At 40.4% G+C, this 21,644-nt stretch overlaps 2 protein-coding genes across 5 annotated transcripts; both read left to right on the forward strand.

Annotated features, from left to right (window-relative positions):
* The first annotated feature begins 3,570 nt into the window (after nt 1–3,570).
* LOC116209663 (bifunctional riboflavin kinase/FMN phosphatase-like) lies at nt 3,571–7,655 on the forward strand. Of its 4 annotated transcripts, none has more exons than XM_031543379.1 (11): nt 3,571–3,718; nt 4,228–4,353; nt 4,511–4,697; nt 5,233–5,363; nt 5,447–5,516; nt 5,598–5,663; nt 6,116–6,270; nt 6,369–6,464; nt 6,844–6,995; nt 7,092–7,175; nt 7,292–7,655. In XM_031543379.1, the coding sequence occupies exons 2-11, from the start codon at nt 4,278–4,280 to the stop codon at nt 7,439–7,441; spliced, it is 1,167 nt and encodes a 388-aa protein (XP_031399239.1). In that variant the 5' UTR covers nt 3,571–3,718; nt 4,228–4,277; the 3' UTR covers nt 7,442–7,655. The 4 variants fall into 4 exon arrangements, with proteins under 4 accessions (XP_031399239.1, XP_031399240.1, XP_031399238.1 ...); XM_031543380.1 differs by having other exon boundaries at nt 3,641–3,863; XM_031543378.1 differs by having other exon boundaries at nt 3,641–3,798.
* Nucleotides 7,656–10,619: 2,964 nt separating this feature from the next.
* LOC116209121 (putative FBD-associated F-box protein At1g61330) lies at nt 10,620–12,288 on the forward strand. Its single transcript, XM_031542678.1, has 3 exons — nt 10,620–11,525; nt 11,687–11,842; nt 11,938–12,288. Exons 1-3 carry the CDS (start codon nt 10,620–10,622, stop codon nt 12,286–12,288), a joined length of 1,413 nt encoding a protein of 470 aa, XP_031398538.1.
* The last annotated feature ends 9,356 nt before the right edge of the window (nt 12,289–21,644 follow it).

Raw genomic sequence — 21,644 nt, forward strand, 5'->3', positions numbered from 1 at the left:
TACACGTGCGTCTCAAGAGAAAAAAATATTGCCAATTAACTTGTACGAGTTTTCAAAGGTAGGCATGAGTAATCAAAATTTAGTACTCGTCACTTAAGGACTTATCTGTTTATTCTTGAAAGTTCGTCTTCATACAGGGCAATCCTAAGGTGCTTTCATCCAGGCTTTGAATAAATGTACTTCCAGAATGATAGAACTAACCGGGCCGGAACCCTTCTTTGGCTCACTGTTTGTAGGGCGATGGGTTGAAGACAAAAAGGACCTATTCTAGGATCAGGCTTGGTTGTTATTTGCCCAATACTGCCATGTCCCTTTCTTTTAATGGAGATGTTATTCCTTAAGGACTTTTTGAAAAAAGAATAAATCAAATTAGATGATTCACATGCACGAACGATTTAAAAGTTTCAATGAAATCAAGTTATGTAAAACGGTGATTTGAAAATCAGTTTGGCCACACTGGGGACTTGAAAATTTTGATTTGGGCACACTAGGACTTGAAAATTTTAGTTTGGTCACATTGGGGCTCGAGAATTTGGTCTGGCCACACTGGATACTTGAGAATTTTGTTTGGCCATTACTTGAGCTTGAAAATTTAGGTTTGGCCACACTAGGGGTTGAAAATTTTAGTTTGGCCACAACTGGAACTTGAAAATTTTGATTTGTGGTTGAGGAAACACTGTCTTCCATTGATCAAGTTTTGAGTTATGAATGGGGGAAACACATGCCGTCCATTAGTCGAAGGTTTGATCAGTGAGTTGGAAACACTTCTACCCGCTGATCAAGTTTTGACTCATGAACGGGGAAACACATGCGGTCCATTAGTCGAGGTTTGATGCGTGAGTGGGAAACACTTCCACCTGCTGATCGAGTTTTGACTTATGAACGGGGAAATATATGCCGTTCATTAGTCGAAGTTTTGATATATGAGTGAGAAACACTTCCACCCACTAATAGAGTTTTGACTTGTGAATGGGGAAACACATGCAGTCCACTAGTGGGGTTTTGATCTGTGAGCGAGAAACACTTCCACCCATTGATCGAGTTTTGACTTGTGAATGAGGAAACACATGCCGTTCACTAGTCGGGGTTTTGATCTGTGAATGGGAAACGCTTCCACCCGCTGATCGAGATTTGACTGAAACGGTTTGGAAAGCTTGATTTTTCAAAAGTTGGTCACGTGCGAAACGATTTTGGAAAGGAGTGATTAGTGTTCGTTAACCTCAGTGCTTCTTGGATAGATGCCATGATTCTTCTTGGCAACGTTTGTATTCTCCTGGCAAACATTGCGATTCATCTCGTCGGCTCCCTTATTCTCCTGCTCGAGTACTGAAGTCGAGATTTTGCTTGTTTGATGAACATACATGTATCTCTCTTAACCCGTCAGGTTTAATGATTTGATTGCCCTACCATGGCCTGAGAAACCCGTGGAAAAAAAAAAGAGGTTTGTTAGTATGTTTAAAATACCGAATGTAATTGAAGTTTGATAGAATAAAGAGTTCAAGAAATTGTCCTTTGATGGCACTTGCAATGGATCTAAACCCCTGGATAACCTTGAATAAGCTCTATCAAATTGTTTTCCTCAAAGGGTGTGGATTCTTGTGTCATTTGAAAACACACTTGACAAATCTTTTCATTGGCCGGCTATGATGCCAAAATCATGCCCTACTTTTGTGGGACTCTTCTTTTGATTTTACTTTTTCCTAAACGACAAGGCATTTTACTTTTTGTAAAAGGCTATTGAGCCATGAGATAAGATTGTGAATCGCTACCTAATTGGAAATCAACTCAATTACACCTAATTGACCCCAAGTTGCACCTAATTACTACACGACCAGAATGTTAGCACGGACTATTCAATAATATTAAACCCAATTAGAGCCTAATTAGCACATACATAGACTAATTACAAAAAATTACAGCTAATTACAACCAATTATGCACAATTTGACTCAATTAACACCAAATCAAGTCTAATTAGCATGCAATTAGTGTTTTCCCTAGTACAATCAAAATTAATTAGCCTAGTGTAATCCTAATTAAGCAAGATACTACTCAATTAATCCTAAATAAGCTCTAATTCACCCAATTTACCAACCTAGTCATCTAATCTACGCATATCTAAGCTAATTAAGCTCAAAATGACTAAGATGAAAGCTAAAGAGCTCCATCCCGATTCTGGACAAAGGCGAGAGGTCGCCCTTCTTACCTTAGTTCGGCACGATTCAGACTCACAAGCTTGGAATCGATGAAAATCACTCTCAAGCTCACGAAATCCTACTATATATGTAAAAACTTATGTGTATTTAGTGATTTCTAGTGTTATTTTAGCAGATTTTCAATACATGAATTGCCAAAAAGTCATCTCTTACTGAAAATGAACACCTATTATAGGTATAGTGGAGTCATGGGTCATTTTGCAAAAACTGACTGTTCAGGGATCAAAATGAAAATTAATTTTTACAATTTAAGAGTTCCGGACGGGTCCAGCTATCCTAACTTGTCCGTTGGTAGGTGCAGACACCAACCACGCGATGTGATTAGTAACTGTGTCTTCGTATAGGGACACAAGAACTAACCGTGCCCCTGTCCTAACATTCTACCTCTGTGGAAGCTGACTTTAACCAATTGATCTGAACTGGTGTGGTAGGACGAAAATTACATATTTTCCCTCAAACTTTCAAAAAATTACATTTTCATCATTTTTGGGATTTTAAAATATGTTTGAGCGGAGAAATATTATCAAACAATATCCTTAAGCTTAGAAAATATTTTCTAAGTAGAAACCACTCCGACATGAATACTTTCGCTACGTGAGAATATCATTTTTCGCCATCTCGTACTCTTATCCTGTTGAATAAAATATATGAATCAAAGGGTTTTAATCAGAGAAAGTTTATCCTACCTTTCCACACGAAAAATACAAGTAATTGGGTTTAAAACAATATTTCTGGAGAGTAAGTGTCACGTTCTTGTAATCCATTTTACACGTGCGTCTCCGTAGAACGAAATATTGTTAATTATCTCGTACGAATTTTTTAAGATAGGCACGAGTAATCAAAATTAAGCACTTATCACTCAAGGACTTATATGTTTATTCTCAATATTCCATTTTCATACGGACAATCCTCAGGTGCTTTCATTCAGTCTCTAATTTAATGTGCTTCCAGAATGGTAGCCTAACCCGAGCCAGAATGAGTTGCTTACAACAGGAGAGGATATAAGATTGGGATTTAATTTTATTTATAAGTTGATGAATATCGATTACCCTAAACTCGTGTTTAGAGTATTTCTTGACTATGATTGGTGGTGTATTTGATCGAATCCCTACAAGGGAGGCCTGGGTGAGAGAGGTCATACCAGTGTAGGGGTGCGGGCCAAGGGGCCAACAGGGCAGGGTGGGTCCATATTATAAGATACCCGACCTAACATGCTATGCCTACCAAAAAACCATATAAAAAATTGGCGACATTGTTCTTAGGGTCGAATTGAAACAATTTTGCAAACCCCCGGGGTCATTTTGGGACAACTCAAACTACAATAAGGGGCTTTCTGAGAACACATTCAAACTACAGGGGGGGAAATTGAAATTGAAACTGGAACACACACTCACAGAGAGAAAGAGAGAGAGACGGCACTCAATATCGAATGATCCGAATCAAGCGAAGATGCTGACAAGCAATCTTGGTTCTTGACTCAACTCATCGATGTCTTTCCCAATGTAAGAACAGAAAGAATTACCCAATTCCTGTTCAATTGGTTTCGTTCATCAAAGTCTAAAACTTTCAGCTCCTCGGTCAGGTTGGTGACTCCATTGTGCACTTACAGTAATCGGGTTAGAGAATTTACCCGCAATTTTCAACTGGGTCAGTTCATATTTATTCAAGCTGAAATTTTGCTCCAAGGAGACATTCTTGTTTTACTAGGATTTTTCGTGAGTTCTTGCAAGAATTTACTGTAATCTTGTTCGTTCTTTGCAAGGAAACTGTTTGATATTACGCCTCAGGGAATACTCACTGTGAACAATTTTTTTTTTTTAATTATAGCTGTTGTTCTAATACATGTTTGCAGGCTGAATTGCCTTTTAGCCAAAAGTAGTTCTAAGAATGTCTTCTGAAATGTCATCCATCTGACATGTGTTCGGCTGCTGGTTGAAGTATGAGAGGGGTATTGATTTTGGGTTTATTCTGTAAATACCTGTTGGAGTGATTGATCTGTTCTTCTTTGTAGATACATTCAAGAGACGGGGGCACAGAGTTGATTGTTGTAAGATCACGGACATGTCCATTCCTCAACCTGTAAAGAAGTCAGTTTTAGGCGTTATCCTTGACTTAGATGGGACCCTTTTAAACACAGGTCAGTATGTCGTAGTCTAATGTAATCTAATGTTCTTTCTTTCACAATGATTGTATCATTGAATTGTATGGTAATTCTACCAAGTTTTGATCACTCTGTTAAAGTTTGCTTGTTCTTGTTGGATAATTGGACTGATATGCTTTTCACACTTTCACAGATGGCATTGTGAGTGAGATTTTAAAAGTATTCCTGGTTAAGTTTGGAAAACAATGGGATGGTAGAGAGGCTGATAAGATATTAGGCAAGACACCTTTTGAAGCCGCAGCTGCTATAGTGGAAGATTATGGGCTTCCTTGTGCTACAGAGGAATTCATCTCTGAAATCACCCCTATGTTCTCTGATCAGTAATAAACTTGCTGCTTTTTGTTCATTCTTGTATTCAATTTGATTTTTTTTTTAAATGGTATGGTGAAATATTTGAGTATATGAGCTGATCTTGAAAGTTTGGTACAATATGATAATTCCTTCTCTTTTCCTCATAGAAATCTTTCATACTCAAGGTAAGCTACATAACTATAATCATGTGAGGGATTCGTTAATATGATAACATTGGGATTCGTTTATATGATAACATTATCTAACAACAAAAATCTGGTTGTGATATGTATGTCCTGCTCCTTGAAGACTAGGAGACAGTGATAGTTTCATCCATTTGAAATTATAAATTAAATGCGTTACGTTTATGTTTGCATTTTTCCCACATTTGGTGCATAAATTATATGCGTTATGCCTTTTTATTAGTTTCTGTGTCTGAACTGTGGACTCCTGAATTTCCATTTCTTCCTAATGCCCGGAAAATTCAATAAATCTTGATCCTGCAGTAACCTTTTTTTTTTTGGTTGACTTTTATGAATCTTACATCCGCCCGGATTACGACAGGTGGCACAATATCAAACCTCTACCTGGTGCCAGCCGACTAATAAACCATTTGAAAGGCCACGGGATTCCAATGGCATTGGCTTCCAATTCTCCAAGGGCAAGCATAGAATCTAAAATATCCTATCAACAGGGTCAGTTCTTGAGAAAACTGAAGATATTCACTTATTGTAGTATTTTTTACAAGAAAATTTTGACGAGAATGCATCAAATATAGGTTGGAAGGAATCCTTCTCTGCTATCATTGGTGGTGATGAAGTGCGAGCTGGAAAGCCTTCTCCTGAAATGTAAGATGGAAATCATATTTTCCTGTTTGCCAATTAAGATAATGCTTATCTTGAAACTCTAATCTTGTGTTCAGTTTTCAGATTTCTTGAAGCAGCAAATCGACTGAAGTTGGAACCTTCTAGCTGTCTGGTCATTGAGGATTCTCTGTAAGGGACTGACTTCTTCTCTTTATGAGTAATAAGTCGAAACTTATTTCAGTTTCGCAGTTATTTGACATTTGAAATAATAGTGAGTTATGCTTTCAGCGTTCTGCTTTTGTCTTCTCTAAGGAATAGAATGTGCCTAGTTTGGAGCCATAAGACCCCAGTTGAACCTTTTGATCCGATAGGTTTAGCATGTGAATATTCCTTCCTAAAGTTGTATGGCCTGTATAGCTTATCCTTATATTATCAATTTATTTTTGTAACTCATTCAGAGAATATCTGTTTGCTGAGTGTTACTATGATGATAATTGAATTAGATATCAGTAGATTATAACTCTTCAGAAATATTTTCTACCAACTTCTACCTTCCTTGCCCTTTGCAGTGAGTTTTTTTTGTGTGAACTTTATAGTAAATTAAAAGGGCCTTGTTTGATTAACTATGCATTCGATGATAGGCCAGGTGTTACAGCTGGCAAGGCCGCTGGGATGGAAGTAGTTGCTATCCCCTATCTCCCCAAGCAATCCCATCTCTACACAATAGCTGATGAGGTCATCAAATCCTTGCTCGACTTGAGACCAGAAATCTGGGGCCTACCTCCTTTTCAAGATTGTAAAAATCCTAAAAACACCGTTCCTTGTTCAGCCTGTGGTTTTTAACCTCTAATTGTCTGGCCTGATGATTAGATAACAAGTGCTCTTCTATGGCAGGGATTGAGGGAACCTTACCATTAGAACCTTGGCACATTGGAGGGCCTGTCATCAAGGGTTTCGGTCGAGGCTCAAAGGTGCTTGGGATCCCTACAGGTGCTTTCATGACCTCTATCTATGGGTTGCCACGTGCTTCTTGGCCTGAGATATATCGAAACTTATGTAGTTAATTCCATGTTTGAGTTATGTAACATAAATCAAGCAGAGTTGATGGCCGAAATTGGATATGACAAACCATCAAGGAAGGGTTAGGCTTTTGTTTTCTGTCCACCCAGAATTTTTGCATCACCAGTCAAACCTTCCACTGTTTAGATTTGATCTCTTATCAAATCTCGGTAAATTTACGTGTTGAGTTTGTATTTTGGTCAAGAATTTCAGGCTTACCAGTATATATCTGCATTTTCCATACATATATCATTTTCTGCTTTTGTCTGCCTGATGGTGGAAATGTTTGTCTCGGGTGGGCTGGTGTCAGCTAATTTGTCAACAGAAAGATACACGACTCTGCTGTCGGAGCATCCCTCAGGGGTTTATTTCGGGTGGGCAGGATTATCGGCGAGAGGAGTTTATAAGATGGTCATGAGCATTGGGTGGAACCCGTACTTCAATAATAAAGAAAAGACTATTGTAAGCCAGATATTTACTAAATTGAAACCTCCCATGATTATTTCTTTTATTTGTTATTTTTCTTGTTTCCCTTGTCTAACGTAGCTCACTATGCAGGAGCCATGGTTGCTTCATGAATTCGACGAGGATTTCTATGGGGAGGAATTGCTTCTTGTGGTAGTTGGCTATATACGACCTGAGGTAATTCTCAAAGATGGATCAGTAGACACGTTTAAATGCAAATATTTTCTGGTTATTATCGGTCTCAGTCCAATATTTTGATAAGTTCTGCACTTAAATTCTTGAAAATTTTTCAGTTGAATTTCCCATCTCTTGAGAGTTTGATAGAGAAGATCCACGATGACCGGAGAATCGCTGAGAAAGCTCTCGAGCTTCCCCTCTACTCAAAGCACAGGAACGATCCCTACCTTGAAGTCTCTAATCGTGGTGACCACAACAATTCATGAACTTTTTATCAGAAAGCCGTAGTTGGCATGATTTCTGCCCACCTTATTTGGTACGATCAACTGAAACATTGTACTCACACATGCAGAACATTACTTAATTTTGCCTATATTCCCGAAACATTGTACTGTGGTGTTGTTCTTGGCATCTTTTACCCAGCAAAAGCTTTACCAGGATTCTGTTAGAACATATATGAAAATAACACTTTATAGAACAGCCTTCACAATTATAATTATTTTTCGAAATTCTCCTACCAACATTAAATTATTACATAAAATGCTTACTCCGAGCCTTAAAATTTCGATGATAGTTAAAATTCCCTCGAAAAAATAGTCCAAAATGTTTTCTTAAGAGGTCCTAGATGCATGTAAATATTGCTATGAGATATCTCATGGTAGTCAATTGACTACTTGTGGTTCAAGCACCATAGAGAGGTCTATACTGAAGCTCGTGGCTCAATGATTGTCGCGGTTTAGTTCAAGTGGTTGTTTGGATTGAGAGTTTCTGTTGTCCATAATCCTCCATAACTCCAAATTACTGAGGAATAATTCTATATAAAATATACGGAATATGCCATGTAGGAAAGCCCATTAAAGAAGGCCTCTGCCTTCTTCATGGACTTCAATTACAAGCCCAACAGTCCAATGGGGTTAGTACGGTGATTAAAATGGGTGATTTCTTTGGTGAAATTTCAAATTTAAGTCACATAAAAAATCATGCAATAGAATACTCCTTATTTGACTAATTGCACGGACTGTAACTGGATTGACTTGTCCATTCAGTTTGCAGGATGTTTTCTTGGATTGGTGGGATTTAGTCGACAAATCCCGGAAATCCTTCATCATAAAAAAAAAAATGGACAAGTTTAAAATTTACAGGACCAACCTATCCTATAAATTTCCAACGAATCTCGGAAATCCTTCATCATAAAGAAAAGGATAAGTTTAAAATTTACAGGACCAACCTATCCTATAAATTTCCAAGTATTTACGGCATCGGTATGTCTCGTAAGTTTTTCGATTTGATTGCTGTGTTTAAATCTTAAATTTTAGGCCCTAATAAGTTGAAGCCCACTAGCTTTTTTTCCTTTCTAAGCTTTTTTAATCTCATCTCACTATTAGTGTTATCTTCTTGTGCTCAATCACAACGCGCAGATTCACTCCTCCGTAGAGAGTATAACTACTTTTGGCGGGAAAATCGGCGCTCTCAGTTGCAAGCATCTTGCAATGAGATATATGGAATTTTTTTTCGGTTATAAGGAGCTCTATAGTCTAGTATAAGAATAAAAATAATAAAGTTAAATAAAAGGTACGAAGGTGCCACTGACGAGAATCAAACTTGAGCCTTATGGCTCCGGATGGCGACTTATACTGCTGCAACAAAATTCCCTTCCTCAGATATATGAGGATTCTTCATCGTGAACATTGTTGGTTCTCGTTGCGAGCCATTAGACTGACTCATCGTGACAAAAATAAGATAAGTTTGAAATTAATTTTTATCATGAAAAATGCGATATTAATAGATTGGGGGTATTTGCATAGATTCCAACTTCTTCCTCATCAATCGCATTCCAAAAGCTACACTATATAAATTATCTTATGATTCCAAAAAGAGAAAAAAATCCAAAGTACCTACCAAAAAGCATAACGTAATAATAAACTCTCGGAATCTAACCATGCTTGAATTTAAATGATCATAGACGTAACTAAGGTAATGAAATAATTAATGACAGTTCAAGGTGTGTTCTCTGTGGGCCAATTTCTAATATATACATACACACACACACAAATATATATATATATATATATGTTAATAGTCTTCCTTTTTTTTTCCCCTAATTATATATCCCGCTTAAAAAGTACTAAAAAAATCAATTCACGAACAGAGATAAACCGATAATTTCAACATCAATTAGTTTCAACTAATAAATTGAGATGGTGTAGTGCAGTGATGAACGCTTTCGTCTAGTAAATAAGCGGTTTCAAGTTCAATACTTTGTGGCACAACCTATACCCATTTATTAGCAATTATGATTTTTATTTTATTACACTAACTCATAGGGCTCCTTGCAATTAAAAAATAAATAAATCGAGAGCACCTTGTGATCTTAGAAAATTCAGTTTTCTATTAACTCGTTGCAAATATAAAAATAAAATAAAATAAAAGAATTTTTTCATGTTTTCATTTAGATGCATACTGGCCAAAAGACTAACTATTGAACATGTGTCATAATGGATAAAATTTATATTGATTAACTTGACTTCCGAGTCAAGAAACATTCCAATCTTATCTTTTGAACAAGGAAAACAGCAAACAGAGGAGCAGATAGTTCATCAAACGATTGAAATGGTTTGTGGGATTTGGTGGCTTCTTTGCCTGGAGACGCTATGAAAATTTTGGGATGTCCTTTAATTGATTTTTTCGATTGAGAGAACTTTGGTTGCATTATCTATTTTATCTGTTATGTAAACTCAAGAATCTGTAAATATTTGGGAGTTGAATAGAAGGAGCATTTATCGAAAAAATAAATTGCATCATTTGAAACGGATATATTATGCGCAGTCGGAGCTGACAAAAGACATCCTCGCTTAATGATAAACCTCAATATATGTAGTATGTGTGATCGATCATGCACACAATAGTACTAGCTATTGGCTCCCGCCTTTTTTTTTTTTTGTGGTTTTTCAGTACATGCTCCCGCATTTTTATTTTTACATGATAATTCGGCAATTGAACTTGATTTTTCATATTTTTTGAGGCAATGCGGCTTCTATTAGTACTCGTATCTAAAAATCCTCATACAAGTAATTAATACAAACAATGATATGACTATGATATCATTCAAAATTCAAGGATACAATCATCCTCATGGTGAACGATAAAGGCACATCTAGGAGGCATTTGCATTCCCATTTCCCCATATTTGTCATCTTATTTAACATTATATTTCATAGATGGCATGTACATTCCCCATCTTTTCCACAACCTAACAAAATGCATTTATCACTCATTACTGGAATCATTAAAACACGACCATCTATAGATTTCCCCTTCTATTTATGCATAGGAGCCTTGAGGGCTCTTTCATTGTGCTCTTAATCCTCAATTCTTCCATGACATAGAGAAACTCAAGCTGGTTTTGCTTGTATTGCTCTCTTGGAAGAAACTCCTAGACAAAAAATGCCTCCCACTCGTAGGAGAATCAAAAGAAGACGTCGTAATCATGAAAATGATAGCAATACTACACCATCCGACTACATTCCTCTCGATATCGTTGACATCATTTTCACCTTAGTACCCCTCAAAATAGCGGTTCAATTGGGAATCTTAGCAAAGAGATTCAAAAATATTTGGATGCTCAACCGTAGGCTCGACTTTGGGCGCGAGTTTGCACGAAACTACACAACGACTGAGTATTTTGCTATTGTCGACAAAGTCCTCAACCTCCACGTCAGCCCCACGATACAGAGCTTCACGATGTATTTTGATCCAACCGGCTATGAGAGCAAAGTGAAGAACTGGATCAAGATAGCCATATCGAAAGGTGTTGAGGAGCTTGATTTAGACTTCTTTGGCACTTGGAACCGTCATAAGTTCCGTCTTGGCACCCTCAATCTTCCTCGAGTAAGAGTCCTGAAACTCTCCTTCTGTGAATTTGCCTTTCCTTATCCCTTGGAATGTTTGTGTCTTTTGAACACACTTGTTCTTAAGAATGTCAATGTCACGACAAGAATTATTGAGATTGTCATCAAGAACTGCAAGCATCTAGGAACGCTAGACATAGTGTATTGTCGTACCATTGGACAAATTAAGGTCCTTGCAAAGGACCTTAAATGTTTTCGAACATTCAAGGTTGGGGACTGCACGAGTGTATCCGAAATAGAGATAAACTCTCCGACGCTCCGCTCCTTTCACTATGTTGGGAAGATCCCCCTTCTCACATTTGTAGATGTCTTTGAGCTAAAGGACGTGATTCTTAATTTCAAGTCACCTCAGAGCGCATATGTGCCACATTATCGAATTAGAAATGCATTGTGGAGTATCGCCCAAATTCATGTGCTCACTGCCACCACCGTTTTTCTTGAGGTATGATTCTTTTGTTTAGTGAGAATGGTTATATATATATATATATATATATATATATATATATAATTGTTCAGCTTTTGCTCATCATATACATATATATATATATATATTCTTTTTGCACATTACATATGTCAATTCTCTTGCTCTATGTATTGATCTAGGGTTTAACATCATTTTATTTCGACACGCTGAGAGGGAGGAAAGGAGCATATATCTTGAGGAACCTCGTGGAGTTTCAACTTTTTGTGGAAGGATCCTTAATCTGCAACCCTTATGATATTGGTTCATTCATTGCGCATTGCCCTCGCTTGGAGAGGGTATATATTGATGTAGGTGAATCAATTCATTTATTAAATCATTTTATTTGTGAAAAAGGTTAACTGATCCTGTGATCTTGTACCAAATTTTGTAGATAAAGGAATCATCTTTGGAAAATAGCGTTGTCTTTAAAGAGTATCAGAAGCGAGAGCTTGAGAAATTCTCCGATGTCCTCGACAATCTCAAGTTCATTTACATAAAGAATTTCCAATTTCAGCCGAATGAGCTTGAACTCGTGAAATTCTTTCTCCAGAAGGCCAAGAACTTGGAGACTTTGGTCATCACAACCCCAAAGAGCCCTACTCCAAAGGTCACAGCCATGAGCATTAGATCTTACAATACCCTACTCGATTGGAAAGCATCTCCTAAGGCGGATATCTCGATTTATCACTACTTTAATGAAAAGTGCCCTATTGATCCAATGCATGGTAGGATTTGGTACTGATTGCAAGATCCAAGATGGCAAGAACATTATAAGCCTAAGGGCTTTATCTTATGTGTTATGTTACTTCATGTTGGATTTTTTAAAATATATTATTGCATTAGTATATGATGGAGAGGGACTGTTCGATATCTATCTACTTACCAATCTGCTTAAAGTGATTTGTACCCCACATATTTAATATACAAATTACATTTCCATCTCCAATTATCCTTTCCTAATCGCGATCCTCAATTTTCTATTATAGAAAATGTATGCATGAAAACTCTAATTGGCCTCAGGATTACATATAAAAGTATGGATCTCACTATTGTGTTTCTTCTTACGTGATTTCTCAAGAAGTCCTTTGGACTTTGAAAAATATGCATCTATATCCATCTAAATGGCTTTTTTATAAACTTTTAATATTTAACTGGATGTATCTTTTCATGTAGATTAAGTCCTTGACACTTTTTTTTAAGAAAATATTCTTGATAGATAACCAGAGAATATAATTGTACTGGTACTATTTACATACTAAAAATTCTATTTTATATTTGTACTTCTATTAATATAAAAGTATGAAGTCAAGATGTGTTTCTCCCCATTTCGTAATTCCAATGTATCCTTCCGATGTTCCTAGTCTTTTTCTTTTTTATCGTTCCTTTTATAATGCAGACACGACTCATTGTTAATGACGTCTTTTAGTGAGGACCTGAAACAAATTACCTCTATAATGTATTTTCTTTATCTTATTGATACACGTCCCTCAAACTCCATAAAAATACAACCATTCAAAAATCTAATATTTATAGATCATATCATCTATACTCACTATCTATATCCAATCTAATATATAATATCCAAAACTATATATAAGGATAACTAAAGGATGTACCCAAAGAAACATCCTTTTACTTTACACTATATAAAAGAGTGACTAAAATACGTGCATTTTTACATGTACAATCACATTCCTTTATTATATGCCTTTTCAAAGTTAGATACACATTCTTTTATTTATCTATATTGATACTAAAAATGAAAGTGTGTAATTTTAATTTTATATCTCTGCATTTCACTTCCAAAAAAAATCTTTAATATTTCTTTTGAATCCCACAAATTCCTATTTGCCCATTGAACATTATACAAAATCTATCACGTTGCCTTATACCGAAAGGGTGTTTCTTTCTTATTCTTTTTGGGACTTGAACATGAACATTCTGAAAAATATAAATAAATTAATAGTAATAAAGTTAAAGAGACAGAAGAGTCAAAGAGCAACTTCAATTATTGACTCCACTTCTTTTTTCAAGGTGCACCTAGTATTTAGAAGTTCAACTAATTTATTTTGGACCGAGTCAGTTTATTAAGGAGTAAAATTCTCTCAATCACAAGACTTGAACTTTAAAACTTTAATCAAGGGGAATAAGTGTCGAACTCCTTCAACCAACCCATATTGTCATTGATTCCAGTTTTTTCATATGACAATGAAACAATATTTTTTATTTCTTTTTTGTTAAAAGTATAGAATTTGCCAATTGATGGTAACTGAAAAGTTCTATGCATATAGAAAAGAAACAATTTGCACTTTTGTCCCTCCATTTGCTTCACTAACAATGTGCATTACCAAAAAAAAAAGACAAAGAAAAAAGAAAAGAGAGAGATGCAACCTCTTGTTTCGACTCCACTCATTTCCAATATAAAATCTACTTGATATTCTTACCACATCTGGAGTAACTTCCCACTATTCACAACTCCATGACATTGATGACCTAGAGAAATATGATATCCTATCATATTCTTACACTCTATAAGTTTTCTTCACTTTTTTTTCTCTTTTGATATTCCTACTATTGTCTCATTTCGTTATTGTTTCAAGTAAATGAAAGTCCAAGTTTTCAAGAAACTACATTTGTATGCTAAGGCAGATATAGGGAGTTCTGCATATTTATATAAAAATCCAACTATGAGAATTTAATGATGCAAAATATTGTGAAAAGTCATTAAGGACATGTTGTGGTCCCTTGACTCAACTATATGTTTGGGTCCAACCACTTTTATTAGTTGGGATGGGGTGCACTTGACGGACGCCACTGACGGGGTCATTGCAAAGTCTATAATGCATTGTTTCCCTAGCTGCACCCTCCCTGGATGAATCCCGATTAACCGAAATTATACATGATGTCACGGATTAGCTAGAACTGACAAGGTTGCTCTATTGATTTAATATATAATTGTGTATTTGTGTAACCATTATTATCCACATAATATCCCAGGTTGACCAGAAGCATTTGATATGTAAAAGGGGCCATTGGAGAATTTGGTCAGTAGACAAGAAATCTACAATTCGTCGGATTTATATAACATGCTCCTTTTCATGTTTATTTGAAAAATCCAAATCTTTAAATTCTTAAATTCGTGTATCTTTTCGGTAATTCAATAGATGAATTTTTCATATCTTAAGCTATGCAACATATGAAAGCCTTGGAACTTTGCATTAGAACAAAAGTCATTGATCATTCCACAAGCTCTTAATGATATTGTTCTAATATGTCATTATGAGAGGAGAATTTGAGTTATGGCATATGTCATCTTGTTATGTTCATATTAGGATATTCCCTAACTAGTCGTAAAGGACACATAATTTTTATGTTTCTTATTGTGCATCATGACAAGTATGAGTTTTCATAGTATGATGCTTTGAATTTCACTATTACGATTTATTTGTATTAGCTAATAAAATTGAGCTGTTAGATTTGAATACATTTGCATTGAAATGATTCATATAATTTAATAATGCATATGTGCTTTTTTGGCAGGTGGAGACATTAAAATGAATAAACTACCCCAAAACAACACACAAACACAAACCCCTGTGTATGCCAATAATTGCATTCGCCCTGTACTTGTATCAGAGGTTTTAAGATCCACATTTTGATATGTTGAGAGAAATGAACGTGATATATGTCTTGTGCGCACCCGAATTTCGTCTCGTCGGGGCACGCAATGCGCGCGCCTAAATGCAACGCGGCTTGGGAGTGTCCACCTTCCCGGGGACGCGCGACGGACGCACGTGAGAAGGAGTCGCCACTTGCCATTTTACGACCCAAGAGTCGAGGGCCGGCAAGTTTCCCGGGTCTAGGGGTACGGGGTACACCTAATTTGCTAAGGCAATGGTCTTGTACGGAACCGGAAATTCCGAATTCGGGGGTTCTATTACGTGTGGGCCTATATCCCACACGCCCTTTCGGTACTCTAGCTTGCTAGCTTGCCCTTTTATTTATTTACCACATGATTAAGTTCCGCTCATCTTACGCGTTTTGACACCGTAATTCGAAGGAACACTCCGACCGTCCACTTTTCGACCGGGATTATTACATGACTAAATATGCATCGTAAAACCCTTACATTGTTCTCTCAAATATAAATTACAATGACTGAATCCCGGTTGGTTCGTGTTCGGCCGTTATTTCACTCATGCTCACCGTATGGTTTGGAAAAGACCGAAATCGAAAATAATGCAACGCGGGCTCATGGAGCCGGTGGTCGGGTCCGACCGGACCGACGGATAACAGAAGAATCGTTTGATTCTTGAGAAGCCGTGGGACAGGTCGAGCTCCCGGGTCATGTCCTAACCACGACTCATTCATCCTATCCGAGTTGTCTTTCCACTTAGACATCACTAAGATTTGCACATTGAGAGCGCGCAACCCGAGTGCGGCATCGGGTCTTGCCTCGACTCAACGTCCCAATCTTAGTGATGTCTAAGTGGAAAGACAACTCGGATAGGATGAATGAGTCGTGGTCAGGACATGACCCGGAGCTCGACCTGTCCCACGGCTGTCTCAAGAATCAAACGATTCTTCTGTTATCCGTCGGTCCGGTCGGACCCGACCACCGGCTCCATGAGCCCGCGTTGCATTATTTTCGATTTCGGTCTTTTCCAAACCATACGGTGAGCATGAGTGAAATAACGGCCGAACACGAACCAACCGGGATTCAGTCATTGTAATTTATATTGAGAGAACAATGTAAGGGTTTTACGATGCATATTAGTCATGTAATAATCCCGGTCGGAAAGTGGACGGTCGGAGTGTTCCTTCGAATTTACGGTGTCAAAACGCGTAAGATGAGCGGAACTTAATCATGTGGTAAATAAATAAAAGGGCAAGCCTAGCAAGCTAGAGTACCGAAAGGGCGTGTGGGATATAGGCCCACACGTAATAGAACCCCCGAATTCGGAATTTCCGGTTCCGTACAAGACCATTGCCTTAGCAAATTAGGTGTACCCCGTACCCCTAGACCCGGGAAAACTTGCCGGCCCTCGACTCTTGGGTCGTAAAATGGCAAGTGGCGACTCCTTCTCACGTGCGTCCGTCGCGCGTCCCCGGGAAGGTGGACACTCCCAAGCCGCGTTGCATTTAGGCGCGCGCATTGCGTGCCCCGACGAGACGAAATTCGGGTGCGCACAGCTTGGCGACTCCGCTGGGGATTTTTATAGGGTTCGGGCTCGTTCCCGCTTGCTTTGTTTGCTTGTTTATTTATCGCTTTCCGCAATTTTTTCGCTTATCTACTTTACGCACTTTTATTTTCCGCACACGCATTGCATATCATACTAGCTTATAGGTACCTATGGGTCGCGTCCCACGACCGGTAATAGGAGCATAGGTTAGATAGGGGTTCGAAGTAGGGGTACGGCGCGCAGTTCGACTGCCGCTTAGGCCTTGAAAAGAATCCCGCTCGGTTTCAAGGAATTGACACCCTTGAGTCGGGAACCCCCATCCTTACGTAGCACGGTCCCTGTAGTACTAAAACCATGCATTCTGCAGGAGCTCCACGCCATCCTCCAAACCCGGCTTCGACGAACAGTCCGTTGAGTCGGCCTGCGTGCCACTTGAGTCTTTTCTATTTCAAGAGCGATGTACTTTGTAATTTGTATTAAGCCATGGGCATTTACTTTTTCCGCACACATGCATCATCTGTTTTACAAAATTAGGGTGTCATTCATATGGATGAGTCCTAAGTCAGTCTTCCTTTCGTCTTGGTAAGAGACGCCTTGCTCGGTCTCTTGTTCGTACCTCGACAAAGTCCATCAACACACGAGGTTCCCACCGAGTCTCCACAAACCAAGTCCGGCACACCTGCCAGGACACCCCCCACTTCAGGCACATCCACCATAGTCGACCTCACCTACAACATGATCGATCACCTTCGTCGGTAAGCTGCTGAGAAAGATATGGAACTGGTCGGCCAACCATAACCTCAGAGGGAGCTTACTCCGACCCATGCCAAACTACAAAAATGCAATCAGGAGCTTGCTTAAACTCCGAGTGTGATGGAAGACTGGATTAGGGCTTTATTTTACAAAATTTACATTGTACTTTGATCGTTTTGAGTCAATGTGAATGGCGGCATTAGTTTTGAAAAAAACTCACGCATCGCATGTATCCTACTCATTTACTGTTTTGCATAACAGCTAACGTCCCACCATGCAAGTGAGTGAAGACCTTCTTCGCAGGTAGACCAATCACGACTTTCACGGCAGGGCAAGCCGTGACCCGAGGACCAATGCACCTTCCTTGGCAAAGCCAGCTTCTCACTAATCGCAACTAATCGTCATCGCGTGATCGCGCACACGTCTCTTCGCGCAACTGAGCACATCCGCCAGCACAACCGAGTGCGTCCTCCCGCGTCGTGCGAGCATGCCTTCACTTTACCCGTGCATACACCCCCGGCACGCTCGCACGACGCCTACTAGGCTAGTTCGATCCCCTACGCTTTTGCGTTAAAATTGCGAACATAGTTTGCTCTTTCATCGTTCCCTTTTCCCATTGCAGGAAATAACCAACAAGAAGGCAACATGAATCCAAACGACCACAATCGAGACATGAAACACTTCTCTGCTACCTCCTTGGACTCCAAACACTCAAGACCGACTGTCCCTCCATGAAAGATCACAGGACATGGCATGTCCCAGCCCACCCGCCACGAAGCTTCCAACACAATCACGCTGCCGATCGAAGAATGGGCCCAACTCACCCCGCATGACCGGCGAGTCGTGCAAACCTTCGCGGAGAGCATCGCCGCGTGATCATATGCACATCTCTCCGCAAGACCTTGCGCATCTACTAGCGACTAAACGCGCCCCACACATGTCCAAGCATGTTCACACCAACTCATACACGCATGCTCAACATATCAATGCATGTCTCTTGGTGTGCTCGCACGACACCTACCAGGCCAGTTCGCTTCCCTACACTCTTGCATTGAAATCTTGAACAGTTTTATGCTCTTTCATTGTTTTCCTTTCCCATTGCAGGAAATTCTCAACAAGAGGACAGCCTGTATACTAGGCGACCGCAATTGAGACAACAAACGTCTCTCATCCAGCTCCTTGGAATTTCAACACTAAGTCCCCATCCTTGCTTCACAAAGCAAGACCGCAAGAAAAATCAGAGTCATCACTTTGCAGTGCCCTGCACTGTTCCTCTGCATTGACCTTTATTTTTGCATCTCTTGCACTTTCCTATCAACCCCGCATTTATTGCATCGGGTTTCGGCCCCGCATCGGGCTCCGACCCCGCATTTACTGCATCGGGCTTCGGCCTCGCATCAGGCTCCGGCCCTGCATCGGGCTCCAGCCCCGCATTTACTGCATTAGGCTTCGGCCCCGCATCGGGCTCCGGCCCTGCATTTACTTTTGGGTTTCGGCCCTGCATCGGGCTCCGACCCCACTTTTGGGCTTTGGCTCCTCATCGGGTCTCGGTCCCGCATTTGCTGCTTTTGGGCTCCGGCCCCGCATTTACTGCTTTTAGGTTTTGACACCTCGCATTTACTGCTTTCAGGCTCATCTAAAATCCAAAATCGACTTGGATTCAAATTCATCCAAGCAATACTCCGAGGAGCAAGTCTAATCCTTCCACTGCAAAGACCGAAAGTGACAGCTCCACAAAACATTGCATGACCTAAGTCTCGATCGTAGGAGATACTAGCATGGTCATGCCTCCGATCAAAGAATGGATCTCACCCGTCCTCTGCCGTCACCGCTGACTAAGCACTGGAACAACATGCGCAGTCTTCTTTAAACTCTCTTTTGCTTTAATTTAAATGCATTCCCACAAATGGGCTCCCGACATGAACAAATCCTTCAACGGAGCATTAGAACGGTCTTTGCGACACCCTATTAGTTCTGTTGGACCTGTTCGACTAACCTGTCCTCAAGGGACCCGGCTCCTCGAGCCCTCCGTAGGACGGCTGCGCAAGCCTACTTGCAACCAGGGAAAATATGCTTATGTGACCTCAGTCACGGTCTAACCACTCCAGAGTGGTAATGACCAGATTCTCGGAAACAAATGTCGTCTGCACGCGGCACCCCATGGGTTGCGTGCGGGACAAAAGGGGATTTTCCCATGGGACCACCTCATATTTCTTACCACATATTCACCCGCATAATCGCCTAATGCGTTATCTTCTTTGTCATCATTCACAGGGGCACATTGACCATAGGCAAAGAGCGATACACGAGTTCACCCTTCCCCGAGAACTTGTCTCGGACCCTTTCCTTATACTTTGACAAAGGAGGTGTCCGACGATGAGGTACCCCCTATGAAGCCAATGACAAGGACAATTGAGCGAATAACTCAGCATTGATGCAACCATCTTCCTCGAACATCCAGTGGCTTCAACAGAATACACCTTCCAAGAGGCACACGCTGTAAAGAACAACAAAAAGATGATCGGAGACATCGCACAAGGCGCCTGCCACAGGCCATTTCCACAAATGAAGACCGAGGCATCCCCGATCAACATTCGCACCGGGGCAACCTCGGTTCCCTATTCACGGGGCAATTCGACATTTTCTTTTTTTAGACAACAGGGGAAATGACTTGTAAAGTTTGCAAGGACAAAAGACGCGAAGTTCGACTTTCGAGTGCACAAGAATCAGACTTCTGAGAAAACCAGCCCTCACAAAATTGGGCTAGGGCAAAGAAGTACATCAAGTCTCCACGGGGCAAAGCACACCAAAGCGACCACGCAATGCAAAGTCGAGGAGTTTCCAACAAATACACGGGGAACAAAACAAACCCCAGCTGCAAGGAAAAAAGACACAGAGCGAAAAGAAGCGGGAAAAACCCGCCAATGAAGAGAGAGAGAAAAGATGCGGGAAAAACCCGCCAATGAACAAAACAAGGCACCGCCGAGATGTAAAACTCCGGCACCGCTAATTTGAAGAAGAAATCAACAAACCCTGACAAAAAGGGGAAGCAGCAAACGCAACTCCTCGACGGAGACGGAACACAACGCACTCGGAGGTCGAATTATTCGAACCCTTCGCCCTTGCAAACTCGAGAGAGAAAAGAATCGAGCCTGCTAGGTCGAAAACCCCTCGGGGCGATCTAGGCAAAAGTTAGGGCAAAAAGAGAGGCACGACTGAAAATCCCGAGGCGGGCAGTCTTGGCAAAAGGAGAGTTCATCCCCTTTAGGTTGAGAGGTACGGCCCCGAGGTGGGTGACCGTAGCAAAAGGAGAGTAAAACGAGAGATAAACAAAATAGTCACCTTGGGCCTTCGCACACTGCGCGGACCAGGGCTCCCCAAGGGAAATGGCCAGGTTATCTACTCCAACACGATCCCCGATCGGCTATCCTACCGAACTCAACCATCCAAGGCGGATTCTTCTTCAAGCAAAGCGGGCGACCAAGCACGCAATCCAAACAGTTCAAGACAGCCAACACTAACCGAAGGACGGAAGAGAAGGGGGTACATCTCACGGCAAGCGTGAACTCGTGTATCCTTTTAGCCTGGGGCAACGCGTTCCCCCCAAACCTTCTCTTTTCTGTTTGTCTTTGCTTTACTCCAGAATGGGTCACAGCCACCCTTCAACAGGCTACCACAAAGCCGAAATCTCAGACATTCCTTTCTGAGGTCTAGTCATAGTATTCTGGAAATGGTCAGACCGAGCCTGATCAAATCTAGGCAAAAAAATCCCCACGCGGGTCACAAGCGCAGCCGCCCTTCGAGATCTTGACGAGAAGGGTCCTAAGTTCACAGGCGCGTCGAACAACCGATAGAGCCGCTTGGGCACCTTTGAGAACGTCTCGATATGCCCATGTAAGGCCAACAGGAGCCCCGGAGGCCTCGCATCGGGGCCTCAGAAAGCTGGACCCCCATTTGCATCCCCAAAGCAAAAACTCTTCACGAGTCGCCCAGGCGACCCGAAACCGAAGAGCATGCGTCGCGAACACATCCTTTTACCTATGCTTGTAAATTGCTAGTGATTCCATGACTTACTAATGATGCCAGGATCACAGGTACAACAAGCGCAAGAACTACGGCAGACTCTGATCCCCGGTCCAAGAGGGTACGTAGGCGCTCTCAG

The sequence above is a fragment of the Punica granatum genome, chromosome 5, assembly GCF_007655135.1.
Source record: "Punica granatum isolate Tunisia-2019 chromosome 5, ASM765513v2, whole genome shotgun sequence".
Taxonomy (NCBI): Eukaryota; Viridiplantae; Streptophyta; class Magnoliopsida; order Myrtales; family Lythraceae; genus Punica; species Punica granatum.